This window comes from Patagioenas fasciata, chromosome 13 (genome assembly GCF_037038585.1).
Source record: "Patagioenas fasciata isolate bPatFas1 chromosome 13, bPatFas1.hap1, whole genome shotgun sequence".
NCBI classification, from domain to species: Eukaryota; Metazoa; Chordata; class Aves; order Columbiformes; family Columbidae; genus Patagioenas; species Patagioenas fasciata.
The window spans coordinates 24,537,755-24,562,784 of record NC_092532.1 but is presented as its reverse complement, the minus strand read 5'-3'; the positions used below and the strand labels follow the sequence as shown (position 1 = coordinate 24,562,784).

Here is a 25,030-nt window from a genome sequence, read left to right as displayed (position 1 = left end):
GGAGCACGAGCTGAGCCGCTGCCGCCAGGAGCCACAGCCCCAGCTCCCCGGGACTGAGACTCCGCTCGCCTTGCTGCCACAGGTGTGAGTAAATTAACCCTTGCAGAATTGCAAGTACATATGCTTTCCGTGCGCATTTGCCCGTGTATTTTCCGTGCTCAATACGAGCACATGTATAAATTAACCCTTGCAGAATCGCAAGTGTATTTTCCTCCCGTGCTTCCACATAAGCACGTGTAACATTCCGTGCACATTTCCACGTGTGTTTCTCCTCGCAGGATTGCGAGTGTATTATAAATTTACCCTCGCAGAATTGCGAGTGTACACTTTCCGTGCTCACTACAAGTACATGTATCTCTTTAAAATAACCCCACACCATGTTCAGGCAGGTGCGTATTCGTCCCGGACTCAGGGGCAGCTCTGGCATTGTTTTGGGGAAAGCCACGTGCATGCAGTCTGTGGACCTCCTGTTGTATTAGTTGCTGCCCCTTAATAATTTTCCTCAACTGATATCCGAACCTGTCACTTTGGAGTGATAAAACCCTGTTTCTCACCGGTTTACCCTCTTGTCCCTTAAACTAACCTCGGGGTGCCTCTGTGACAACTGAAAACATGTTTCAGAACTGCTCAGGCTAGAAGCTTTCTCTTAAAATTCTCCCAGTAGATAGCTTGAGAAATCTGTTCAACTGCTGTCTTTAACAGTGTGGCCCACAAATGTAGAACACTGATTAGTGAAGGTCATTTCAAAACAGAGCCAGACTAAAGCAATCTGGAAAATACCATATTTATAAGTTTAAATTTGCAGGAACTGTTACAGATTTTTTTTTTAATAGGAGTCAAACCAGGAAGGAATAAAAGAGAAACAACTCAAAAAGGAAATGCGGATAGTGGAAAAGATCAGATGACTCATGCTTCCATTATTTTCTCCTCCTTTTGCACAAAAATAATTCCTGTTTGCATTATTACTAGAACCAATTGTAGACTTTCTGCTGGATGTCTCTTCGCTGTATAGGGCTCTTAAAAGAATAAGCCAACAGTAACCCAAAACTGAACTCAGTAGGAAACACAGAAAACTGTCTTTGTTGGAAATAAACTAACTGATAATACATTGGTCTTCTCTTAGAAGCACAGGTGTGGGACACAGAAGATAATTCTTCCCCAAGTTTCTCATCACATCTCAGTAGGTCCACACACTCTGATGTTGACTTCTGATGAAGTGAGAGGGGTGTTCCTTCTGTAATTTACATACAAGCTGTGTATGCCTTGTAACTGAAAAGTGACACCTTGTTGAGCATGGCCCCACTAGTTGTTGATTGCAGTCTGCATGAGCTAGGCCTGAGTGCGGCCACTGAGCAGGTCTTTGTCTTAGAATTATGTACGGATGCTCATTGAAAGATAACAAAATTAGCAGAAAGTGTTTGAATGAATTTAGCACTGTAAAGTTCCTCAGCTGGCACTGTAAATATATCTCCCATTTTGCAGAATAGGGACAATAATAATACTCTTCTTATCTATTTAGTCTGAAAGCCATTTGTGCAGAGTCTGTCTCCTAATAGGAGAAAAACAAGTTTTTTGCTACAAGGGAGCCTTGAACCCTTGTTATTTTCTAATTCCTAGCATAAGACATACAGATTTTTTTCTTTTTCACAGCAATTTTAAGTTCCATTCAGCCTGTATCAGTTTCTCGTCAAGACCCTGATTCACGAAAGAATACAGCCGCCGAGATAACTAAGCGGGCATTATCAAGAGGCCAGTGGCCACAGGTAATAAATATACTACTACTTTTCTGTCATGTATTCATATTCCATGTTCACTGTGCATCATAATTCTACAAGTGCCCAGCTGAACAGGATTCTGTTGATGTACGAAGATGAAGTCAGCTCGCAGGTATACAACTGGTTTAGGGGAGGAAGATGAAAGGCTGGTGCCCAGGAAGAGTTTTGTCATGACAAATGGGTCAGTTAAAATCTAGCCAGTACCAACTGATGCTCCAAAATGCAGATACTCTTGGCCTTCCCTTTAAGCCTTAACATGCTGCCTTCGGTGGAGCAGATGACTCGCGTCGGTATGTGTGAATCGGTATTCTCAAGCTAGCTCATGTGTGAGAAGCTACTGCAGAGCTGTGCGCACAACAGCTGGGGACGAGCAGGTGAGATGAGTAACCCAGGCTGTCCAAGCTCCAGCATGGAGAGTACTTCAGCTGAAAACATCAACACTGTAAACATCAATACTGTGAACATGAATGCAGTACTACCTGGAGTGTCACTGGGTGGTTCCTAGTCCTGTGCCCTGGCCACACCTTCCTCCTGCTCTTTGGGTTTTTTTGTTTTTGAGAAACTTGGCCACAAGACATGTCTGTAACACCCTGTTCAGAGTGCCTGGGCTGCCCCCATTTAGCAAAGCAGAAAAGGAGGAGTAGCTACATTCCCCATTCTGTCTGCCTAAAACCAAAACACAACAGGCTGGGCAGCACTTGTGCTTATCATTAATAACACCACGAGGTTCTGATTAGTGCTTCTCCTAACTCTGTACAAAACCAAAGGGGAAGTAGGGAATGATTACTTACTCTTTGGTCAGTAACTGATCTGGTTTCTGGGGCTTACGACATATGCTAAGCAGAAGCATACCCATTTTTGTGACCGTAGCACCAGCAAACAATTTCTGATTACAAAATGTATAGTCAGAGACTAACTGTAAAATGGTGTGTGCAGCTGTCTCTTATCATACCCAGAACAGCCTGTATCTCTTGGGTGTGCCCTAACACTGCCCTCTTCCATCTGGTCTCGACCTGTTCATTTTGACTGCGGTAGGGGCACACCTTGAACACTTCTGATCCAGACCAGTTCTTGTGCTGAGCTTTTTTTGGAATACTGCCTGTGATCCTGTAGTGATATGAGAAACACAAAGCTTTCTTGTATTCCACGGGGGCTGCATTTGGTGTGTCACATTGCAGCTCACTGCACATCTAATCTGTATCTTTCAGACACTAATCCAGAAACCTTCTGGGTGTTTGGTGTGTTAGAGGCTGTGGAGCAGTGTGCATCGCCTTCAGAGGCTGCAGCACAGATGCACATACTGTTTCTGCCTTTGCTGCTACCCCTCAAGCTGTGATCTCAACTCGGGCTGACAGCAGCTGTGCCTGTAAAGGCTCCAGTACCTTGTGCACTTCATGTCAGCCCAGACTCTTGATGTTTATACACCCAGCAGTTCAATAAGGAGCTGCTGGCAGAGGAACAAATATCATTACCAACAACAAACATATCAAGTGAAATACTTAGTCTTTTGTGCCATATTTCTGAAGTGATGAAGGCCTTTCCCCAGAACCCCTCTCTTACAAAGCACTTGTTTCCAAATGAAGATGGACCAGGTTAACAGGTTAATATTACTGTGAGCATCCCTCACTTAGTTGTTCATTTCCTTTAGAAACAGTAATGATGTTTTTGTGATGCAGGGCAATATGTCACAAAGCATGTATAAAAAGTCAGCCTGTATGTAACTGATGCTGAAATATAATCTTTTTATGAAATATGTGTGTATATATGTATTTCTTTCTCTTTAAATCCAAGATACTGATTTTTCCAGAAGGCACCTGTACAAACCGTTCTTGTCTGATCACATTTAAACAAGGTGAGAGACTTTGTCACATTGTTGTTGGGAAATAATGTGTGAAATATTAATTTGGTAGTTCTAGTTCTATACTTCTGCACATACATCATCCATAACAGCACTGATGTAATGTCTTATATCATTAAAGTTTCAGTGGCATTAAATCCACGATTTTATATTAGTCAGTTTAATTTTCTAATTTTTGGTATTTTGTAGGATGCAAAATACCTATGATGTATATGGTTAGTCGATTGTATATTTTTCTGGGTACAGTTTTCATCTAATTTATTTACCCAGAAACCTGACTGTGATTATTATGAGATGAACTACCAAAATACACGCTACTTATTATGCTCTTCTAGCTCAGCTTATAGTCATGTTGTCTTAGATTCCTGTACATTTTGCCGTGCAAGACTTGGCAACCAATTTATGAAACATCTTTGCATAGTGCTTAGCAAAGCAGGAAAATAGATTATTTTTAACACAGAAAGGCACTTGATAGCATCACTGATCATTAGATTGTTGTGCTGCACTTCTGTTAAGCCATGCTGCTCTCCTTTCTTACTGCTGTGCAGTGTCCTGGGTAGCAACATTACAAAACCAGTACTACATGCTCAGATCCATATCACCTACGAAGATGATCAGAGCAGAGAAGGCTTCAGGAAATGCTCAACAGCCTTTAGTCCTTTGAAATGAAAGCCAGTCAATGTGGTGATAGCACACAGAAAATTAGTTTGAACAGTCCAGGAATCTTAGGCACCTTTCTCCTTGAAGTGGAGACTAGCCCTTCTCTGTTCTGACATCTTGCTAGTTGCCCTGCTGATTCAAAAAACAAAACCAACAAACAAATGCACCACACACAAGAAAAAGGAACACTTCCCATTTTTCCTGTCTTTTTAAAAATTTCTCCTTCCAGATAGCATGTCTTACATGACATCGCTTAAAACTCACAACTGCTGAATTAAGCTTAGTCTTAACAATCAATTCTAATTTATGGTTGCAGGCGCCTTTCTTCCAGGAGTCCCTGTACAACCTGTGTTGCTCCGATACCCCAACAGAGTGGTAAGCAGAATGTTCTTCTATGACTAACTAGTAATATGAAGTCAAAATCCCGATTTAAATGGTACCTACGATAAATATTTTTCATTGTCACTGGAGAATCTGTTGTCCTGAGCCTTAGCATTGCAGAGCTCCTGAAAGCAGCTGGGCTTCCCAGATATCGCCATCTATTCTGATTGTGAAAAAATTAATGCTGGCGTTCCTAGCCATAATTAAAGTGAGAGGGAGCACGGGGAAGTATTGCAGCGGAAGTCAGAAACTTCCTGCAAAGCCACAGAGCCTGTACTTTGCAGTATAAAATGCATGCAACTTCCCTACAAGTAATTTTTTTGTTTGAGCTCAAAATAGCCTTACTGCAAAGGGGCTTGCAAAGTTTCTGAGCAAAAGCAAAGCCAAGCATTACCTCTAACACAGCCTCCTTCAGGCACCTCAGGACAGCAGCTTCACAGATGGTTCTTTCTTGCAACCTTCCCGTGTTTTGCTGAGTACATGTTTACGCTTTCTGCCGAGTACAGGGGTGCACACACCTCTCTGCTTCACCGGCAGCTGGAATGCTGGGGCATGAGCCGAGCAACCTGTTGACTTTTCTTTTATTATGTGGTCATCAAACAAATACAGAAAAGACCAAACTTTCCTAATGGTTTTTAAATGAAAAACAAGTGACTGTTGTTGTCGTTGTTATTTACAAAGATTCCTTCGTTAAATCCTTTTACAAATCAATTTGAAAGCATTGAAGTGAACCACTAAAGGGGACTGATATTGCATTTCACTGATAGGATTTAAGGATCAGCAGTATACATTGTAAAAATTATACATAGGAAGTAATACACAGAAATGTCCTTAAAACCGAAATCAAACGTATTTTATGAGGATGCCTTTCTGAAGAGACCAGTGAAGTCCTCCAGAAAAATCTACTTCTGTTTTTTGGATCAGAATGAGTGATTTTAAATATCTAAGTAACTATCTAAATTGTATTCCCAATTATTGAAATTATCAAAAGTCTGCAAGGCAAGGAATCCCAGTCGCCTTGACACCTTTACTTATTTCCACTACAGGACTATAAAACCATTAGCTGCTTTTGCTAAACTTGTGCCTGTTTGATATTGCAGCTTACCTGCTCTCTAACACCCACCCGACTTTGTCATACATTTCTGTGGTTTATTTTTTCCTTAGGATACTGTGACCTGGACATGGCAGGGCTATTCGGGGTAAGTTTCTTAATCCTACTGAGAATTACATACACAATTTTTTTGCCCCAATGTCCAACAGTCTGCCAAACAGATCCAGTTAAGCCAAGACACATGTTCTTCTAGATCTGTTCTTATGAGAGGGAAATACTTAGGGATAATGCTGTCTTGCAGTAGGTTTCATATCTGAATGGCTAGAGAAAGGGTTTGCAAATTAGGAAGACTTATTTCCAGCTCTGCCACTGTCTTGTTTCATTTTCTCCTGCATTTTGCATATGACACTAGAGCAAAAGAAAGATTTGAAATTCTTTTTCTTTGGGAAACAATCATAGTCATCAAAATCCATAAATGTTTACCGTTTCCTACATGGTATACAAAGAAGAAAAAAAAAATGTTATTTTATCCCTTCATTCCTTCATCTCATTTGAAGAGTCATAGGAGACTAAATGAAGAAAATGGGCAAAACAAGTACTAATGTTCCCATCTCTCCCCAGTCTTAGATCTAGAATTCTTTAGATTTTTAGTTTTACCTGACTCAACAAAAGCAATTGCTCTGAGATCCCAGTGAACCAGCTGTGTATATAGTGTCTGATATTGAAAGAATGAAAAATAGTTCAGTAGCGGATCCACGTTCATTTCTCAAGACAGACAGCCTCCTAATATGATAAAATATTTTATTAAAATATTTAAAAACCCTTACAAATGCACTGAAAATACATCTGGAAAATACTTTTCACCTTATAAATATTCATTAAAATGTGGATTTGCAGAATCCATATAAAACATTGTCATGTGGAATATGTAGTGTATCTAAGTACAGTACTACTGATTTACTAAGTGACTAAAATATTTAAGGCAATAATTTTGCAACATGTCTGAACTAGCGGGGCACATACTACATGCTTTTTAAACTCTCATTAGCTGATCCTAGCACCTGCACACTTCCAGAGTGGACACTGGGAGAGGTGACCTAAATGAAAATGTCCATCTCATTTAGTTCCCCAATACTTTTTTGCTATTATTATTATCATCATCGCTGTTACAGTTATCAGCATACTGAGAGTAATTAATATTGCAGATTCAGTAGCCTGCTACAAATTTCCCTTAGGAAGGATTTATGCTGGAAGAGCAAAAAGGAGTTACGTCTTCAGTTACGAGAGATGGTGAATAGATGAAGAAAGAAATTAAATCAGAGGCATTCCTGTGAAAGGAACAGCTTGGCAAAAGCGTGGCAAGAGAAGGGATGGATGGGGTAGAATCTAGAGATTCTTAAGGAAAGTAACGGGACCTGGGAGAACATCCCCCACGCAAACCGGTGGAGCACAAAACGCAGAACTATCATTTGTGAAGCTTCCTCGGTCTTGCGGTCAGGATGAGGCAGCGCCGCTCTGCTCCTCAGAAACCTCCTGACCCAATTTCTGCTTTTACTTACTACTTCTTTCTTACTTTTGTGCCTTACTGGGAGGAAAACCTGATGTTACGTGTTAGAAACTCAAGTGTTAAGAGTGGGTTCCTGCAGAAAGTAGAAAGGATCCCTTAGTTCTTCTCCTTTCTTTTCCCTTTTTTTACCTTTGTCCAAAACAAGAACAGAAGAAAGACTGCTTGAAGGTGTTCTATTAGTGTTTCCCTGATTTTAAAGAGCAAATGTGCACTTCTCTTAAAAATCACAGTGAAAACAAGTCAGAAGTGGAAGTGATTATGCTTATCCTTTTTTGCACTTTCTTCCTCCCCCTTACCTGTTTATACTAAAATTTGTGACTTTTTCTAAAAGCACTGAAGGTCTCAGACATACTGACACTTCATTAACACATTTGTGTAAACACTACTATAACTTGCAAAATGGGTAGCGAGTACTAACAAATCCTTGCTTCAGTTCTGCAGAGGGAAGTTACTGTTCCCATTTTGCAGATGAGAGAATAAAAGATAAAATAAAGCTATTTATCAGAATTGAAGCTTTTAAACCTTTAAAATCCAGTAGGTACTCACCTCTTTAAAGATAAAGTAACATATATACACATTGCTAGCCAAAGAACTGTATAGTATTGTTAATATGCATGAGAACACCTGCCCGATGAGCAAGCAGCAGGTACCCACAGAAGAAATGTTGAAAGCAGCATTTAAAGGAACTTCACTGCAAGGTACTTAAAAACTTTTCTCAGTATTGTCTGGTTTTTTTGTCAGTGCCTTAATAAGTTTCATCTGCTGAAATGCAAATACTTCATTTTTAAGTAAATAAAAGATCTTTTTCTTCCTCCTTGTTCCTTGCCTGCAGAACAGAGCTTTTATTAATGACACTGTGTCAGCTCTACACAAGAGTAGAAGTTGAGGTAAGAATGAGAAGTATTTTTGTACTATGATTCAGCAACCAGGGAACTTATACTTTAAATGCATTATTCACCTTGTTAGTCACTGTTAGCGAACAATAAATGTTTCAGAAACAAGAACAGAATCACGGTGAGTAATATGTTTAGATTTGTTGTCTGTATCTATGTATCACTTAATCTGATGAGTTCCTAAAAGAAAGCAGTCACAGATACCTTTATTTTTAAAGCATTGTAAAACCATTGCTAAAATCCCCACATACATTTTAAAGATGTTAAAACTGAGAATTCTAATATGTTCTGTTAAAGGTAACAACTTCTGTCCTTCCCCCACCTTTTCATTTTCCTGATCCCTTCAAAACCTACCTGTCTTCCTCACCATCTTCCCAGGCTGAACTCTAAAAGGTTTCTGCAGCTATGAGCTTACTTAAGGACTCTAGAGCCTTGTATAATGAAACAGTTCCCTCGACCCCTTAAAATCAGCTGTACAGCACAAAGACAGCTGAATGACAACTGAAGCAACACACACGCTTCATGGTATCAGTACACTTAACTGCTCCCTGTCGGAGTCCACATTCAAAGCACAGCAGTGAGGGGCCAGGTACCTGAGGTGCAAGCAGTGTCAGTGTTGTGCTCCACATTCCCTGCCAGACCACAAAGGTTTGTCAGTGTAGACTAAGTTGGTTTAAGGACCTGAGAAATCAGAGAAATTCCGACAGGTTTTGCTGATTGTTTGCAAAACATGGACTTCAGCAAAGTTTTGCAAAGCTTTGTGAACACACGCAGTGCTGCTACTACTAAAAATTAGCAATATGGTCTTTGTTGTGAAACAACAAAATTCATTTTAAGGGAGCACCTTGTTTAGTGTATAGTACATGCAGTAGACAGATATTTATGGGTGTACCAAAAAGCTAATTCTCCTGAAGATTTTGTACAGAAGAACATAGCTATGTAATTTACAAGCATGGGAGCAAGAAATAGTTAATGTAGCCCTTCCAGTGGAAGGTTTATTTTCCCCTGCTTCCAAACAGAACTCAAACTTGCCTGTTAAAATAGATTTCATGTTCGAAGCAGATCGGAGAAGTATTTTTGCTCCTGAAGAGCTGTGTAGAACTTCTCTTACAGGACTGCAGTTTGGCAGGGAAGCTGTACTCACCGGTCCTCACCAGACCGGCGGCTGGGTGTGTGTGAGATGGCGCGTGCCACCTCAGGAGGCCAGGAAGCCAAAGTCTTCATCCCCAGCTGTGGTTTCTGGCAAACTGGTTGTATGAATAATTACTTGTAGGTGGGGTTTTTGAAGGGGACAGAGGTGGTGTTTAACCTGCTAGAAATTGAGGTTTCTGTCTGAGCAAGACCTCAGCCCCAAATGATGTAATGACCACTTTCAAGACCATGATCCATGTTTGCATAGATAAACTGCTCAGAGTTGTGACTCCATCTCAGGCAGTGATGACACAGTTTTCTGTGCCTGCACATTGTGCCCCTGCTTCCTCAACTGAAGAGTTAGCTGACTTCTGAAGGGGAGCTGAAATAAGCAGGGACATATGTCAGACTTGAACAGAGCTGGCAGCTGCTTAGAGAAGGAATGAAACCTCAAACCTTCATGTGAACAGCTGGACTCCTGCTGTCTTACAAGGGAGACGACTTTTAGCTATAAACAGAAAATTTTATGGCTATCTGTCAGATAACCGATTCCATAAACTTACTGGTTTTAATCATAAAGAAGCACAATTTCTTAAAAACAAAGATAAAAATGCTGTTCAGGATGGACCGCATTCTAGAGTTGCTGGATTCTAGGATTTAAGGGCAAGATTTCTCGGGGGGGAGCAGCAGAACTGAGATGAATCACAACCATAACGGAACAAAGGCAAGGTAAGCAGAGCTGCAAACAAACACTGGAGACCGGAGTAGAAAGAAGAAAATACTCCTCCACACACACTTTGCAAACAAGCAGATGCCGATTCATGCCATGTTAGATCAGAATTCATCTATCGTACATTTTTACTGTAATGTTACATGAGCTTCCTACATATTAACACTGAATAAATCCTCAATAGTAAATGTGTTGCTGTTTAGATATCTGGGGTGTTTTCTAGGGTTTGAGAGGAGAGGGGGTTGTTTTCTTGGGGTTTTTTACTCTCTGCTTGGAGTTCCAGAATTTTACAGCATTTCTATCTGGTTAGTGCTCTACTTAAAATTCAGAACTAAGATTCCTTAACATTTTTATCATACAGGAAGCTGATCAGTCACATGCTGACAGATACAATTAACAGGTATGAGGTGGGACTGCAGTGTATATTTAAAAGCCTTAAATATCACTATTCCCTTTATCTGGCATCACTTACAAAGGATCTTTGAAAAGGAGTGGACAGGATTTCAGACTCACATTCTTACCAGTGCAGCATTTAATTTTCTAACTAAGTATGCATTTATTGTACTTTCCTTCTTCGTGGTTTGATTTTTCATATTAAAGCAGCTTCTACCAATCTTTAAGAAGCAGGTTTGGACTAAATCTCATTTGTGTGGCTGGGGCAGAAGAGTCTGAGCGGTTCCTAAGGCTGCTGAGACCTCTAGTGTCCGGTTCCTTCATTGCATGGCTGTTTTTTTCTCCTGTTTTTCCCCTATTCCAAGCAGTAATAAGATTTTGTCCATATTGCTAATAAAGTGATGGCTATTGCACTGATTGAATAACTCATCTTTTTCAGTTTCTGCCTGTTCATGTTCCTACTGAGGAAGAAAAGAATGATCCCATTATTTTTGCTGATAGAGTCCGGCAAACCATGGCAACGTATGTAATCAGTCATGAATAAAATCTTGGAGAACTTTTATATCCAGCAATTCCATATAAACATCCTAGCCATAAAGCACAATTTAGCCAAGTCCTGAGTACTATATGTAAGAATTGCTCTAGATTTTCACTAAGAGGTGTCAAATTCCTATAATGAAACACCCTGATTGTTTTTACACGCTTTACACGTCTACATTGGAACTTGTTATGCTGAATTAATGGAAAGCTGGAATAAATTGCTCCCTTATTTGCTTGGCAAGAATAAGTGGGTGGTTTGTTTTCCAAGGTTACCGGGATGCATTTGTGAGACTGGAAATCTTAAGACATCACGACACTATCATAATGTAGTTTCACAGTATGGTTCCGCAGGTTCACAAAACAGTATGTATTGCTTTATCCTACGTGCAGCAGTGCCAGAATGAATTATCACTTGTTTTGTGTATTAGCCTTAAAGCCAAACTGAGACAGAGAAAGGAAACAGCCACCTAAAAATAATTTAATGTAAGAATTGATTTTTTGTTTTTTCTTGATGTTGTTTCAGTGCTCTGAATGTGCCGGTCACTGACCACACTTTTGAAGATTGCAGACTGATGATTTCAGCGGGGCAGCTGACTTTACCCATGGAAGCTGGGCTGGTGGAGTTCACCAAAATTAGCAAGAAACTCAAGTAAGGGAAGTTTAGCTGTTGGTGTAACAGCATAATTACTGCAGTGCTGCAGGTGTTGATGGCAATCTGCAAAAGGATGACTAACCCGATAACTGACTTGGCCACATGTAATACAGTGTATTAATGCATACAGTCTACATATATAAACTATACGGAAATCAGAGATTAGGAAAATCCCAGTAAGAATTAATCCCAAGTAATTTTTGTGGGCAGTGTTACAACAGGAAAAAATGCATGTTTCTAATCTTTTATAGAATTGTCTCACCAAAAGGTGAGGGTGGTAGAGCAGTGTCTGTTTTAGGCACTTGATGGTAATCTCAGGGCCCAATTTAAATTCCTTTCAGGGAGACGCACAGGAAATATGTGGTAAGAAGTAAAAAAAACCCACAACTACTTTCCAGCCTGAGAATTCAGCCGGTGGTTTATGGGTCTTAGTTGTACTGCGCAGCCATGTTTCCCTAGTGGTGTCAACTTTTTTGGTGTGGATACAATGGAATCTGAGGACTGAACCACTTAATACAGTAACTCTGTCAAATAACCTGGCATGGCTGCAGTCAAATCTGAAGTATATGCACAGTGAATCTTGACTTATTACGTATCTGCTATATATCCATTTGTAGAACTCGGTCTGGAGCAATCTTCAGTAGTTACATGGCAATTCTAATGATTCTTACTGAGGTGCAGTGGTGTATTTCTGCAAAGAGATCAGAGACTTCTCAGGCTGTAGCAATAGTAGCATTTGGGTAGAGAGTCGGCTAATAGAGCTGAGACCTATTCCCTTCTTGAGTTACGAAATATTCACCGCAGAGCATGATGTGAATTTATGGCAATGAAAAGCCCTTTGTTAGACTAGCCTAGTTACTGGACAGATGATTCTAGGTTTGGGAAGTTACTCTAAGGAAGTCTGATATACCCAAGCATACAACTGCCTGCTTTTAATATTAATAACTGGGAGGAGCAGTCCTTAGTTGTTGATTTCATGTAACAGTTCAGGCTGGAAACACAGCATTTCTGATGCTGTACGCATATGCTCTATTTTGCTATTTTTGTCTCTGAACACTGTAATAACTTCTGCTGAAATTCCATCTGTCCAAGATCTGCTGTATAGAAATATTTCCTCTCCCTCATGTTTGTGTAGCCTAAAATGGAATCATGTCAGAGAGCAGCTGGATACCTTTGCTGCTATTGCAAGTGCTTCCAAAGGGGGAAGAATTGGAATTGAGGAGTTTGCAGAGTACTTAAAGCTGCCTATTTCAGATGTCCTCAGGGAGCTGTTTCTACTCTTTGACAGGGTAAGTAGTTGGTTACCTGGCTGGAAATCTTGTTGACAATGTTTTGTTAAGAATCACATCCCAAAAGTATATTGAATTCATTATGTCCACCTTAGTAAATGCTTCTTGGTTAGCAATTCCTGTAGGCAATATAGGTGAGTCTTAAAGTTTCCTTCTTAAGTTTTGATGAAGAAGGTTGGTCAGTTTTTAACTTGTTAGCTGGCTGTCATCTCTTGGGCCAAGTTGCTGTACCACCATCAGATGATTATCTTCATGCTGGTAGTGGCTGAACATTTCCTTCTGCCTACCCCAGATTTTGATCTTGTGTACACTCTGACAGCTTAAGTAACTGATATAGTTGTAAGAAAATAATGTAAGGCAGATTGAAGCTGACAAGAGCGTATGCTCCTGCAGTGTTTGTGAAGGGTGCTATGAGACACTAGAAGGATTCTCCTCTTGCCTATCTCCAGCCATAAAGGAGGCTCTGTGCTAATCTGATCATTTAGGGTTTCCTCCATAGTCAGTGGTGATCTCTCCCATTTTCTACTGCTCTCTGAAGATGTGAAAAACTGCTTTGTGGATGTGGCCTTCTGGCTATTCCAGAAGTGTCAATAACTAGAGCACAGCATAGAATTATCTTACTTCTAGGCATGCAATATGTGCTACAGCGCGAGCAGCACATTGTACTGCAAGGGCTTATGAACTGGAGGTTGTTTAACATAGGAGCTCTCCCAGCTCAGCATCATGCTTCCTGATCAAGTTAGCTTTAGCAGCATACCTGTCCTTGGGACGTCATTGTCTTGCAGATGCTGATTAAAACCATTCCAGGATTTTTCCAGATAAAAAGGTTTCACAAGCTCTACAATAGAGGAATCAAATATATTTTCTTAGTTGTTGCATGCATTGAAGCCCTGGCAGAGCTAGGTACTCATTCTTTCTTCATTCTCACCTCCCCGCCTTGGATCACTGCCTCCTATTAACATGTAGTCCAAGTCCTGAAGCAAAGTACCTGCAACAGAAATATGGTGTGGCAGCCAAAATTCCTTTCACTTTCCCTATCTGGCACAACAATGTCAGTCACTCGAATTAGCAATGTAATGCTCAATTCACTAAGAAGCTGAAGGCATAAACGACTGCAAGAACAGACAAGGCTCTAGCAACCTTTCACTGCATTCATCTTTAAGGAGATGAGACCAACTGAGGAACAGTCACACTAATGTGGCTGGGCTCTCTTCAAATTGCTTTAATTAGGAGCACAGGTATTTTGAGACTTTTGCTCTGTGGCTTTCAGCCTCATTGTTATTTTCTTCTAAAAAGATTCCTCAAATAACATCAAGCTAACTATGCAGAGAAGAAAGAGAGGCGTATTAACAAGAAAGAGAGGCGTATTAACAATAAAGAGAAACTACTGAGATGTGAGGTAACTCTGGCAGCTGGAGACATGCACAGACAAGGTGAAGCCTAAGCATGCAGATATAAGCTGTGTTTTGCCCACACCCAGCTCAGACACAACGCTGCTTCGGAGAGTTAAAGCAGCACTAGATCTCCGAGTAACTCCTGCAAACAATCTGCAATGTTCCTCGCGAAAGCTTTGCTGAGTGGAGCAAGTGGCAGTGGCGGTGGAGGGAGCCTTGCACGTGGCCTTGGAGGTCTTCTAACAGGAGGCGGACATGGAGGGAATCTTGGAGGACTTGTTGGAGGTCTCGTCAATCTTATAAGTGAAGCAGCAGCTCAGTATAATCCAGAGCCACCTCCACCTCCCCACAGTCATTTTACAAATGTGGAAGCCTGTGAGAGCGAGGAGATCAGACGGTTTCGTCGCCTTTTTGCCCAGCTGGCTGGAGATGATATGGAAGTGTGTGCCACAGAGCTAAGGGACATCCTGAACAAAGTGGTTTCCAGACACCAAGACTTGAAGACCGATGGCTTCAGCTTAGACACATGCCGTAGCATGGTAGCCGTCATGGACACTGATACCAATGGCAAACTGGGCTTTGAAGAGTTTAAGTACCTGTGGAACAACATCAAGAAATGGCAAGGTGTGTACAAGCAGTACGATACCGATCAGTCAGGCACTCTTGGGAGAGCTCAGCTGCCAGATGCCTTGAAGGGTGCAGGGTTCCACCTGAACGAACAGCTCTGCCGGGTCATCGTGCGCAGGTATGCCGATGAGGATGGCAGCATGGATTTCAACAGCTTCATCAGCTGCTTGGTACGACTGGACGGCATGTTCCGGGCTTTCAAGTCCCTGGACCGAGATGGAAATGGACAGATCAAAGTGACCATCGAAGACTGGCTGCAGCTGACCATGTATTCATGAAGGCATAACAGAGAAGAATGAGTTTCAGCTGGAAGATACAGATGGACGCCTATGATCCCGTACTATAGAACTGTAGTCTTTTATTCTAGGGCAGAAGTAGCTACTGGTAGATAGCTCAGCCTGAAGCATTGTGATTGCTTTTGTGCATGCCTCACTCTGCTTTTTGGAAGGGTTTGTGTAAGTTGTCAGTCGGACAGCTGCTTACATCTGTCTCAGAAAACTAACTCTAGACTCCAAAGTGAAAAGAATATGTTGAACAATCAAAGCTGAGTTACTTCTTCACGTACGTTGGCTTGTATACAACTGTTCTATAAAAAGCTCTTAAGTTTGGTGTTGCTTTGTGATGTTACTGTTCTGATTTGTCAGCATTCACTAAGCTGGAATAAAGCTCTGCCTGCCTGAAGGCAATCACTAGTGAAGGCACTTGTGCAGTTATTTCTAACAAGGGGAAAAACATGAGATTTGTGATAACTATAATGATCAACAAATTTACATAATCATATTTAATTTCTTCCTACTTCTGCTTTTTCATGCTTGTCTGCTGAAGCAAAACCTGAATGGTCAGTTCCACCTGCTGGCCAGGACAAAACTGAAGACTTATATAAGGCTACTTACACAGCCCTTTTCTCCTTCCTACAGTTCTATTAACTAATCTTTTTTCCTTCCTTGAAGCCTTATTATAGTTGTAATAAAAACAACTTAAAATACTACATTTATATTTAGAGAAGCTTACCATAATACTGCAGTCACATAGCAGACAGACAGCCAAAATCGACCTCTGGCTATCCGAGTTAAATTTTATCAGGGTGCAGCACCGCACTCAAGCTAGTTTTGCAGTTTTGTCCAGTATGTCAATTTTTGAGTAAAAGGAATAACGTGAACTGTCAAAGGTACATTTCTCTGAATTAAGGTTTACATAGTTGAAGAAAAGAGTCCTTGCACAGCATAGAAAGAAGGCAGATTTCTCTGCAGGGCTGTGCTGCTTTAAAAGAAAACAATCTAGGGTGTGTGCTGGCTGGAATGCGGAGGGGAGCGGAGGAGGCAGCCTGCAGAACTCCCGCTGCAGCCTGCGGAGTGAGAGCCCACACACGGGGGACTCACTGCGAAATACCGCGCAACACCTGCAGGGCAGCTGAGTATTAATGCGATACTATGGTTTGGGTTTGCTTCTAAATTTCCATAGCTTTGATTTCTAAATCTTTCAGGTACGCTTGGCAAACAGTGTTTTCAAAACTGATGAGTTCTCTTCCCTCGTGTACTTGCAGAAACCTTTTACTTGCAACTTGGGAAAAGTAACTTAGAATTTTTGCCCAGACTTTTTTCCCTTCTGCTCTCTGTTGAATACCAAACTGGGTGACAGAAACAGTAAAAATATTCATATTGGCCCAAAAGAGGTCAATTCCTTCCTAAAAGCATTCACCCCCCTCCCAGTTATTCAATGGAAAAGCACAGGGTGGCATTTGGGCTCTGAGTAATAGAAAACGGAGCATGAGGGAAGTGCAATATCTCTAGGTGAGCACCATCCTATCAGGTTTGTTGCAGAATTTCCCTTTCTGACTAGTTAGAACTTGCATGTAGCAACAGACGGTGAAAATTTTGGAATTACAGAAATAGCCTCTCAGATAATGAGCCAGGAACAAGAGAGGTGCTTCTGCAGTTCTCCTCAGAAAGTCCAGTTGTGGCTCCTCTGTGGACTGTGACTCAGGGTTTACTTCAGCAGGCAGAACAGGAATGACTGGTGCCCACACACACACACACACGTGATTTTTCCTGTTACCTTACACAGTGAGAAAAAGGTTTTGGGGCAGTAGCACTTGAAACCTTATTGACTGTGTCTGTCTCGCAGAAAGCTTTGCCAGCTGCATAAGTCAGATTTCTAGCCCTGTCTCCTTGTGCAACTCTAAATGGAGACTGTTCACTACAATGCAAACTTTCTCGTTTCCCTAAATGTAAGATTTACTATATCATATAAGAAAAACACCACCACCCTAGTTGCCATAGCATGCTATAGTGAAAATGGTAGCAGAAAAACCTTAAAGAAAACAAGGGCTGTTGAGGTTACACTATGTTTTGGTTATTTTGTGTAACAAACACAAATAGATAAATATTGATGTTCTACTTTGCTATTTGCTATACGAGCTCAGCTCATATATTGCTTCCTTAAAATATTTTGGGGTGCACAGGCTGCAAACACAGCTAGATCTGCATAGAAAGCCTATAGCAAGTGCTTGGTTGCAGCGGCGCTACAGGAGCGCTGAAGGTTTTCGTGCATGTTCAGTTTAAGTCCCATCTCTTTTTCAAAGTAACAGCCCTTCAGCAGGATGCCAGAGCGCCTGGGAGACTGTGGCATCCCAGGGCGTAGCACGGCTGGGCAGAACATGATCTTGCAAGGATAGTGCGTTTATTTCCTATTCAGGTGGCTGGAGTTCTCTGTGTCAGATTGCACTTGGGTTAGATTACTGGGTTTTGGCACTTTAATGAAAGCAATATGAGCATGTACAGCCAAAGCTGTGTTAACTGATTTCAGAATTTTTTTAGATGAGCCTATCTTATGTAATGTTTACTTCCCAATTCTTTTCCTGTGATACTTATTCTTAACTTTAAAAATACATTTAAAAATATTCTAATGGCGTCAAACAATCCTTTCCTAAAAATACTTTCTATAAAACTGTCCAAAAATAATATCCCGTGGAACTCTGAACAATTGTTATCTACACCTTTGCTTCAGTTGTTTAAGGAGTTCAGGTTTATAATGGTGCATTTTTAAAGTGAGATCTATTATTGTTAGGAGAACTATGATGTAGCCAAAATAAAGTCAAACTCAGCAGCACAGTGAGACCACAGATTTGTAAATAAAATAGCATTTATAATAGAACATTGTCCTTTTCTAGTAATTAAAAAATGTCAAAAGTTATACATCTTACACACATGTAAGTAACCTAGAGACTATTCATATTTTTGCTATAAGTGTCCTTAAAATTCACAGGCATTTAAAGTACAAGATGATTGAAGATTGCAAATCTTCAAAAAAGATTGTTTAGTCTATCAATATAAAGAAAGTAACAGTTGTCCATGCAAACCAGTCCTGAATTGGTTTTGAAAGCTAAAGAAAATTGTATTTTAGCAGTTTTGAATGCTGACAGACAGCTTGATAAAGAAATGTTAGTACTGAACTCACTATTACATATATTTTGTTTAAAAAGGACTATCTTTAGGCATAAATTCAGCAACAGAAATCCCTGCTTTATAGAATCCGGGATTTTCAATGTGCTCTACAAAGCAGCCTGAGGATTTCTCCACTGACAAGCTCATCTTCCGCTATTCAGCAGCAGAAAGCCCAAAACAGAATTTTGAAGTGTCCCCAGGAGCCCAGCTCTCTCTCTCGTGGCCCAAAGGGTTCTGTGCTGTCCCCAGGAGCCCAGCTCTCTCTCTCGTGGCCCAAAGGGTTCTGTGCTGCCCCAGGAGCCCAGCTCTCTCTCTCGTGGCCCAGAGGGGTCTGTGCTGTCCCCAGGAGCCCAGCTCTCTCTCTAGGCCCAAAGGGTTCTGTGCTGCCCCAGGAGCCCAGCTCTCTCTCTCGTGGCCCAAAGGGTTCTGTGCTGTCCCCAGGAGCCCAGCTCTCTCTCTCGTGGCCCAAAGGGTTCTGTGCTGTCCCCAGGAGCCCAGCTCTCTCTCTCTCGTGGCCCAAAGGGTTCTGTTCTGTCCCCAGGAGCCCAGCTCTCTCTCTTGTGGCCCAAAGGGTTCTGTGCTGTCCCCAGGAGCCCAGCTCTCTCTCTCTCGTGGCCCAAAGGGTTCTGTGCTGTCCCCAGGAGCCCAGCTCTCTCTCTCGTGGCCCAAAGGGTTCTGTGCTGTCCCCAGGAGCCCAGCTCTCTCTCTCTCATGGCCCAAAGGGTTCTGTGCTGCCCCAGGAGCCCAGCTCTCTCTCTCTCTAGGCCTGAAGGGTTCTGTGCTGCCCCAGGAGCCCAGCTCTCTCTCTCGTGGCCCAAAGGGTTCTGTGCTGTCCCCAGGAGCCCAGCTCTCTCTCTCTCGTGGCCCAAAGGGTTCTGTGCTGTCCCCAAAAGCCCAGCTCTCTCTCTCGTGGCCCAAAGGGTTCTGTGCTGTCCCCAAAAGCCCAGCTCTCTCTCTCTCGTGGCCCAAAGGGTTCTGTGCTGCCCCAAAAGCCCAGCTCTCTCTCTCGTGGCCCAAAGGGTTCTGTGCTGCCCCAGGAGCCCAGCTCTCTCTCTCGTGGCCCAAAGGGTTCTGTGCTGTCCCCAGGAGCCCAGCTCTCTCTCTCTAGGCCCGAAGGGTTCTGTGCTGTCCTCAGACCTAGGGAGTCCACTGTTTCAAAAATCTTTTTCTTGAACTGCACAACACATTATCCAAAAAGGAAATCAGTTTTACTCTTCTGTTTGCTTTTAAAATGTTTCTGATGAATGCCCCTATTGTGAATGTTCCCAAATATGAGCTGCTAGTAATTTCTACTATGCTTTCATTAACTATTCCATGTCCCTTCACCTCATGCTTATATGCAGGTTCTTCCCCAGACCAGATGTTTCCCCAAACCCTAAAGAAACTTTCTAGTCTGGTCACAGGAACGCTACTAACTTAAGCATATACTTCAGTGGGCATCTGCCATTTTCTCTATCTGCAAATATAATACAGCTTACATAGAATTAATCACGAATCCCATCAAAGCAAGCTTCAAACGTTTTGTTGATGTAGCTTTGAAGTAAACGTATTAAAATGTTTGCTCAGATCAAAACTGATATTATCAGAGAGGCAGTTATAATAAATTCATTGCATTTCTGGCTTAAAAGGTAGGGCAATGTATTGGCTTCAAAATAGCATGTAGGGCAATGCATTTGCTTCAAAGAAGGGCTTCAGACAGACCGTGTAGATTTACTGCTTCTTCAGGCTGAAGGTTCACTGGCATATATTTTATCGCTGAAGGTTCTTAGGAAAAATTAACTCAAGGCAACAGCCTCACTGTTGGCCTGTTTATTCGAGGATGTTGCATTGGTCTCTGAACTTCAGTCAGTGCTACATGAATTTTTGCAGATGCCTTAAATACATCTATTCCAATTCTTGTTAGAGACTTCTGAGAGGACACATACTAAAGAACAACCTGTATGTTGTTTTAAATCGTTTGGTTGTTTATAACATAGAAATTGATACCCAAATTCTAGCTATTGAAAATATGCGTATTTCTACTTCAGCCCTAGTATTACATATATTTAGTAAGCAGTTAGAAAAAATACCTCTGGTGTTGTACACTGGCTTAGTGAATGTTGTGTAGTAGATTTATAGAACAGCTTTCAAAGTGATTTGCTATATTAACTATACCGCCATACATATTTTCGTTACAGAATGGAGATGGCACCATTGACTTCAGAGAGTATGTAATTGGTTTGTCTATTCTTTGTAACCCAGCCAACACAGAAGAAACTATTCGGATGGCATTTAAGGTAAGTTCAATTTAGTGTAAATCTACAAACCTGACAAATCAAGACTGACTGTAAATCTGTTAGCTTTCAAATCATAAGTTTATAGCTTCAATCTGTTATGCAAATGTGAGTAATACTCTTAAAGCAATTGACATTTAGTGTGGGAAGGGGAGGGAGAAAATTGCAGGCATCACCTTCACAGAAAAGGATTTCAAAAGCCATGTGAAGGTACTAATGAATATGTAACTTGGCAGGCTAACTCCAAAAATGATTCAGCAGCATTTGCGGTTTTTTTTGCCTGAGGTTTTTTTCTGCTGTGATTCTTCAATGTCACAAGTCAACAACAGATGGAGCAATATCCTCTTGTGGGTCACTGTTGTTAACAAAGGGGAGAGGGGAATAAAAAAACCCAAGAAGGGCTATTTGGGACTGGCACATCCACAACTGGACTGCCCCAGATCATCTCTTGGCTTGTACTGTGGTGTCCTGATGGTACAAGCAGGCGAGAAGCAGTAGCTCCTTTCAGATCTCGGGCACAAACAGCCAGTATGTGACCAGGGTGCCCAGGTTGTGAATCCCTGAGTAGGAATATGCTCGAGTGACTTTTTTTTAGTAGATCTTTGACACAGAGTCAGATATTTTGCCGACTTATCTGTTCTTAGGAACCATATTGAACAATATCTTGAGATCGTGCTCATCTTCAACTGGATGCCTGTTAGTACCGATGCGTTTTCAGGAAGTACCAGAATTTTTATGGCAACCCATTATACCTACTGACTGCTTTACAGATAAGCGCTACTGAAGGGACTTTGACTGTTTCGGGGATATTTTATCACTACAGATTGTTCTATGTTTTAGACTATACTCTTCAGTATCTTAACAGTTGCACTGATTCTAAAGTTAGAAATTTGCTTTAATTCCCAGTTTCAGCAGGAAACAACTTGTTCAGCTGGTAAAAGCCTGTTTCAGTCTGAAATGGAACTATGGTTTTCCTTTTGCTACTTTTTATCTCTGCAACTAAATGTACTTTCTCTCGCAACGGGGAAGCTGCACATACCTGAGAAGTGCAGCCATCCACCTCTCGTATTTCTCCAGGGGCTGATTCCCAGCAGGTGCTTTACTGTCACACTGCTGAGAAGGATGGGATGATCAGCGTACATCTACTGCCTGCGTGCCAGTTAATTCCTTGTTAATTGCAATAATTCCTTAGTGCGTGACAGATCACACGTACTAAAAATTAGGTATTTTACATCAGAGCATGAACTATGGCACGTCTAATCTGATGGCAGATGTACCATAATGAAAATGCAGACTAAAACCCAAGACGTTCAAGTATACAGTGGCTGAATCTAGCAGGCCCTTCGCATAGCTCATGGTGGTAATTAACGTAAACCTTTGTTTATGTTTTGTTTTTGTCAGTTTTGTCTGAGTTTTATTACTGCACTAGTGCTAGGAGGTTTGTTTGTTGTTGCAGCTTTACTACGTACTCTTCCTATTAGAGAATATATCCCAACCGTAGCATGTACATTGCTTTGCTAAGTGTCTGCTTAGTCCTATTCCAGAGAAAATACAGGAAATCTTTTGCAAAATAAAGCAGCTGAGATGCAGCCAGTTTCTTCAAATCCAGGCACTGTTTGCAGATCACCTCTTGAATACTAGAAACCTAACATGGGTGGCTGATGTGCACAGAAGGTTCATAGGCAAACTGATGCTGAAGTATCTCCACACGCCATGTCTTTCCCAGCTCTTTGATGCAGATGAGGATGGCACTGTAACTGAAGAAGAGTTTGCTCATATCATTCAAGCGGCTCTGGGGGTGCCCGACCTTGATGTTTCTGTGCTGTTTAAAGAAATAGATGCAGATGAAACTAAGAAGCTGTCCTATGGTAAGTTACATCCTTTCCGGTGAAGAGTACTAATAGTCATTTTGACAGTGAGAGTTTCCTACCTTTTTTCTCCCTGAAATTATCTGATGGTTCTCATACCCTGTTTCTGGGGAACACTGTTGAAGCATAGACATAGATGATTTGTGTGACTTGCCTGAGATGCTTCAGATGAAACTAACTGGAGATGAGCTTCAGCAAAAGGATCAGGCACTGAAATTTTCTTTTGTTTTGTTGCTGCACTATAGTATCTGTATTTTTTTAATATATTTTTCAGATGAGTTCAAGAACTATGCGCTCACGCATCCAGTATATGCCAAGTTGTTTACTACATACCTAGAGCTACAGAGATACCACTCAGGTATGCTGGACGAAGACGGCATTGAGTCAAATGACAGCCCAGTCAAAGAGAGTCCGGTTACAAAGAATGCCGCCCCAGGCTCAGAAACAACACCGATGGCAAGAAATAAAGTCTGCCCTGAAGGCAATGACGAGGATTACTCATGTACATCTGACAAAAAAGATGACTGAGAAGAGTTAAAGAATTCAGCTCTTGAATTCTGCACGATTTTTTTCCTAGCTATTCATAAGTACAATTGATATAAAAAAGAGATGGAAGTTACAATTAAAAAAAAAGTTTCCTATCAGGAGGAGTTATTGCTGTTTGAGTGTAAGGGAAAAAACACTGTAACTATTCTGTCCTTGATGTCAGTATCCCAACACTGAGAATGCTGTTCATGTCTTCCAAGTTCATACTTCCACAAAAGTAACGGATGTGCTAAGAGGAGTAAGAGGCTCTGCAGTGACATCTCAGAAAGGAGACTGAGGAGTCCACTTGTGAAAAACAAGAGGAATTTTTGGTGCTACTCAATTCCTCTACATCCCAAACAGCTCTTAAGGGAGAAAAAAAAGGCAGGGTTTTAATTTACAATATCCCTTAGCCTTTCTCAAGTTTCTGAGAGACACAAATGAGTTAGAAGAAGCTGAGAGTTGAAGCTGGTGTTTTCTTTTAGCTGCCCTTAGATTTCCCTTAACTACTTGTGAACTATAAGGACTAAGCTTTTGAACAAGACATGCTGATGCTGTTAAGAGAAACAGCTTTAGGCTTAGAGGCCAGTTAAAGATGAAAATGGCTGCCCTTCTAACAACAAAACTCTAATTGGAATTCCAACATGCAACTCACATTCTACAGGAAATTGCATACAGTAAGACCCAAGAATTAATGAACTATTTGAAAAGAAACAGAATGCTGTTTACAGTAACAACTGTTCAGGATCACGTTAGGAGGACTATATCAAACAAGCATATTTTTATGCTAGTAATTATCAGCTGAGGAATGTGACCTTGCTCCGCAAAACTTATAAGGCAAATATGCTGCCAAGCCACAGTTCTAGCAGTTAGTATCTACTCTGAAGTTGTCTCCTGGAAACCATGTTTGCGTTATGTGCCATTACTCAATATGTTCTTAGAATCTGGTTCAAAGCCAAGCTCTTTCTAGTTGATGATTTGAGAATGTTTTGCCTCTGTCCCCTCTAGTGCACTGCAAACTGGGCCTTTACCTTTTTCCGTCCTTCATCTGAATGCACTTTATATAGTATTTAAAATATATAAATATTTACACAATAACTTGTCAATAAAAAATGGGAAGGGCTGGAATGACAGAATATTTTCAACTTAAAACTAAGATGAGCGAAGTCTAGAATGTCTAGTACCAAAAGTAACCAATTTTCTGTGGGTTTCTTATGTGAAACGGTAACCTCTGCCTCTTAAGTTATTGCTTGCCTTGTCTGTTTGCAAGTTCATTGCCATGTTTAATCTTTCTGTGTTTATTATTGGCCCTATCCTGATGTTCCACACGTTTAAAATAAATCTATATTTTTAACAGACTTCACCTGAACAGCTGAGTCTTTTTGGTATAGTGGGCAGGGTACTCTGGCTACCTTAAGGGGCTGGGGGGATTTCCAGGAAATTGTGCTTATGATGTGTTACCTTGCTAAACACCGTGCTACCTGCAGTTGGCGTTTCTGGTTCTGAGTATGATGGCACTTTTCCTTATGGTAAGAGTAGGAAAGCAGGACAGGACTCACTCTTCCAAGGAGTTCCTTCTGCTGGCTAACTCAGCAAGAGGGCATACAACACAACAAAGATTCATAGGTATGTGGACAGATGCCAGCGTCTTCTGACAGAAAATAAAGCATTGCTATTTACAGGTAAAATGAGTGACCTCAACCACAGCTGAGAAGTAACAATCATGGCTTTGTGTAACACGAACATTAGGAGAGAGTTTTCTTTCACTTTAGAGAAGGAGGAGCTACCCTAACCTGGCTGTACAGTTCGCTGGAATACATATTAATTCCTCAGCAGGATGCTTTTGCCCAGCATGTTAACCAAAGTCCTCAGCTTTTCAACCAGCAGTAACCTTTTCAAAGACGACTTCTATTCCAACCAGTAAGAAAATTATAGGTGGTTGAACATAACAATCACTTCAAGTCCTCGGAATGCTAAGGG

The 25,030-nt window shown here is 41.3% G+C and overlaps 2 protein-coding genes across 2 annotated transcripts in view; both read left to right on the top strand.

The window, feature by feature from the left end:
• Nucleotides 1-24,409, top strand: part of LPCAT2 (lysophosphatidylcholine acyltransferase 2) — a 32,514-nt gene extending 8,105 nt beyond the window's left edge. Inside the window, exons 4-14 of the mRNA XM_065848283.2 lie at nt 1,651-1,763; nt 3,567-3,627; nt 4,610-4,668; nt 5,839-5,873; nt 8,125-8,179; nt 10,879-10,961; nt 11,503-11,628; nt 12,767-12,920; nt 20,562-20,660; nt 22,384-22,525; nt 22,800-24,409. Of these exons, the coding sequence (XP_065704355.1) occupies nt 1,651-1,763; nt 3,567-3,627; nt 4,610-4,668; nt 5,839-5,873; nt 8,125-8,179; nt 10,879-10,961; nt 11,503-11,628; nt 12,767-12,920; nt 20,562-20,660; nt 22,384-22,525; nt 22,800-23,053 (1,181 nt within the window). The 3' untranslated portion in view covers nt 23,054-24,409. The remainder of the gene's footprint in view (nt 1-1,650; nt 1,764-3,566; nt 3,628-4,609; nt 4,669-5,838; nt 5,874-8,124; nt 8,180-10,878; nt 10,962-11,502; nt 11,629-12,766; nt 12,921-20,561; nt 20,661-22,383; nt 22,526-22,799) is intronic.
• Nucleotides 13,895-15,638, top strand: LOC136107317 (calpain small subunit 2-like). Its single transcript, XM_065848284.2, has one exon. The coding sequence runs from the start codon at nt 14,473-14,475 to the stop codon at nt 15,217-15,219; it is 747 nt and encodes a 248-aa protein (XP_065704356.1). The 5' UTR covers nt 13,895-14,472; the 3' UTR covers nt 15,220-15,638.
• Nucleotides 24,410-25,030: the final 621 nt, after the last annotated feature.

Excerpts from the sequence above, each read along its gene's own strand:
- LOC136107317 (XM_065848284.2), top strand. The coding sequence starts at position 14,473 with ATGTTCCTCGCGAAAGCTTTGCTGAGTGGAGCAAGTGGCAGTGGCGGT.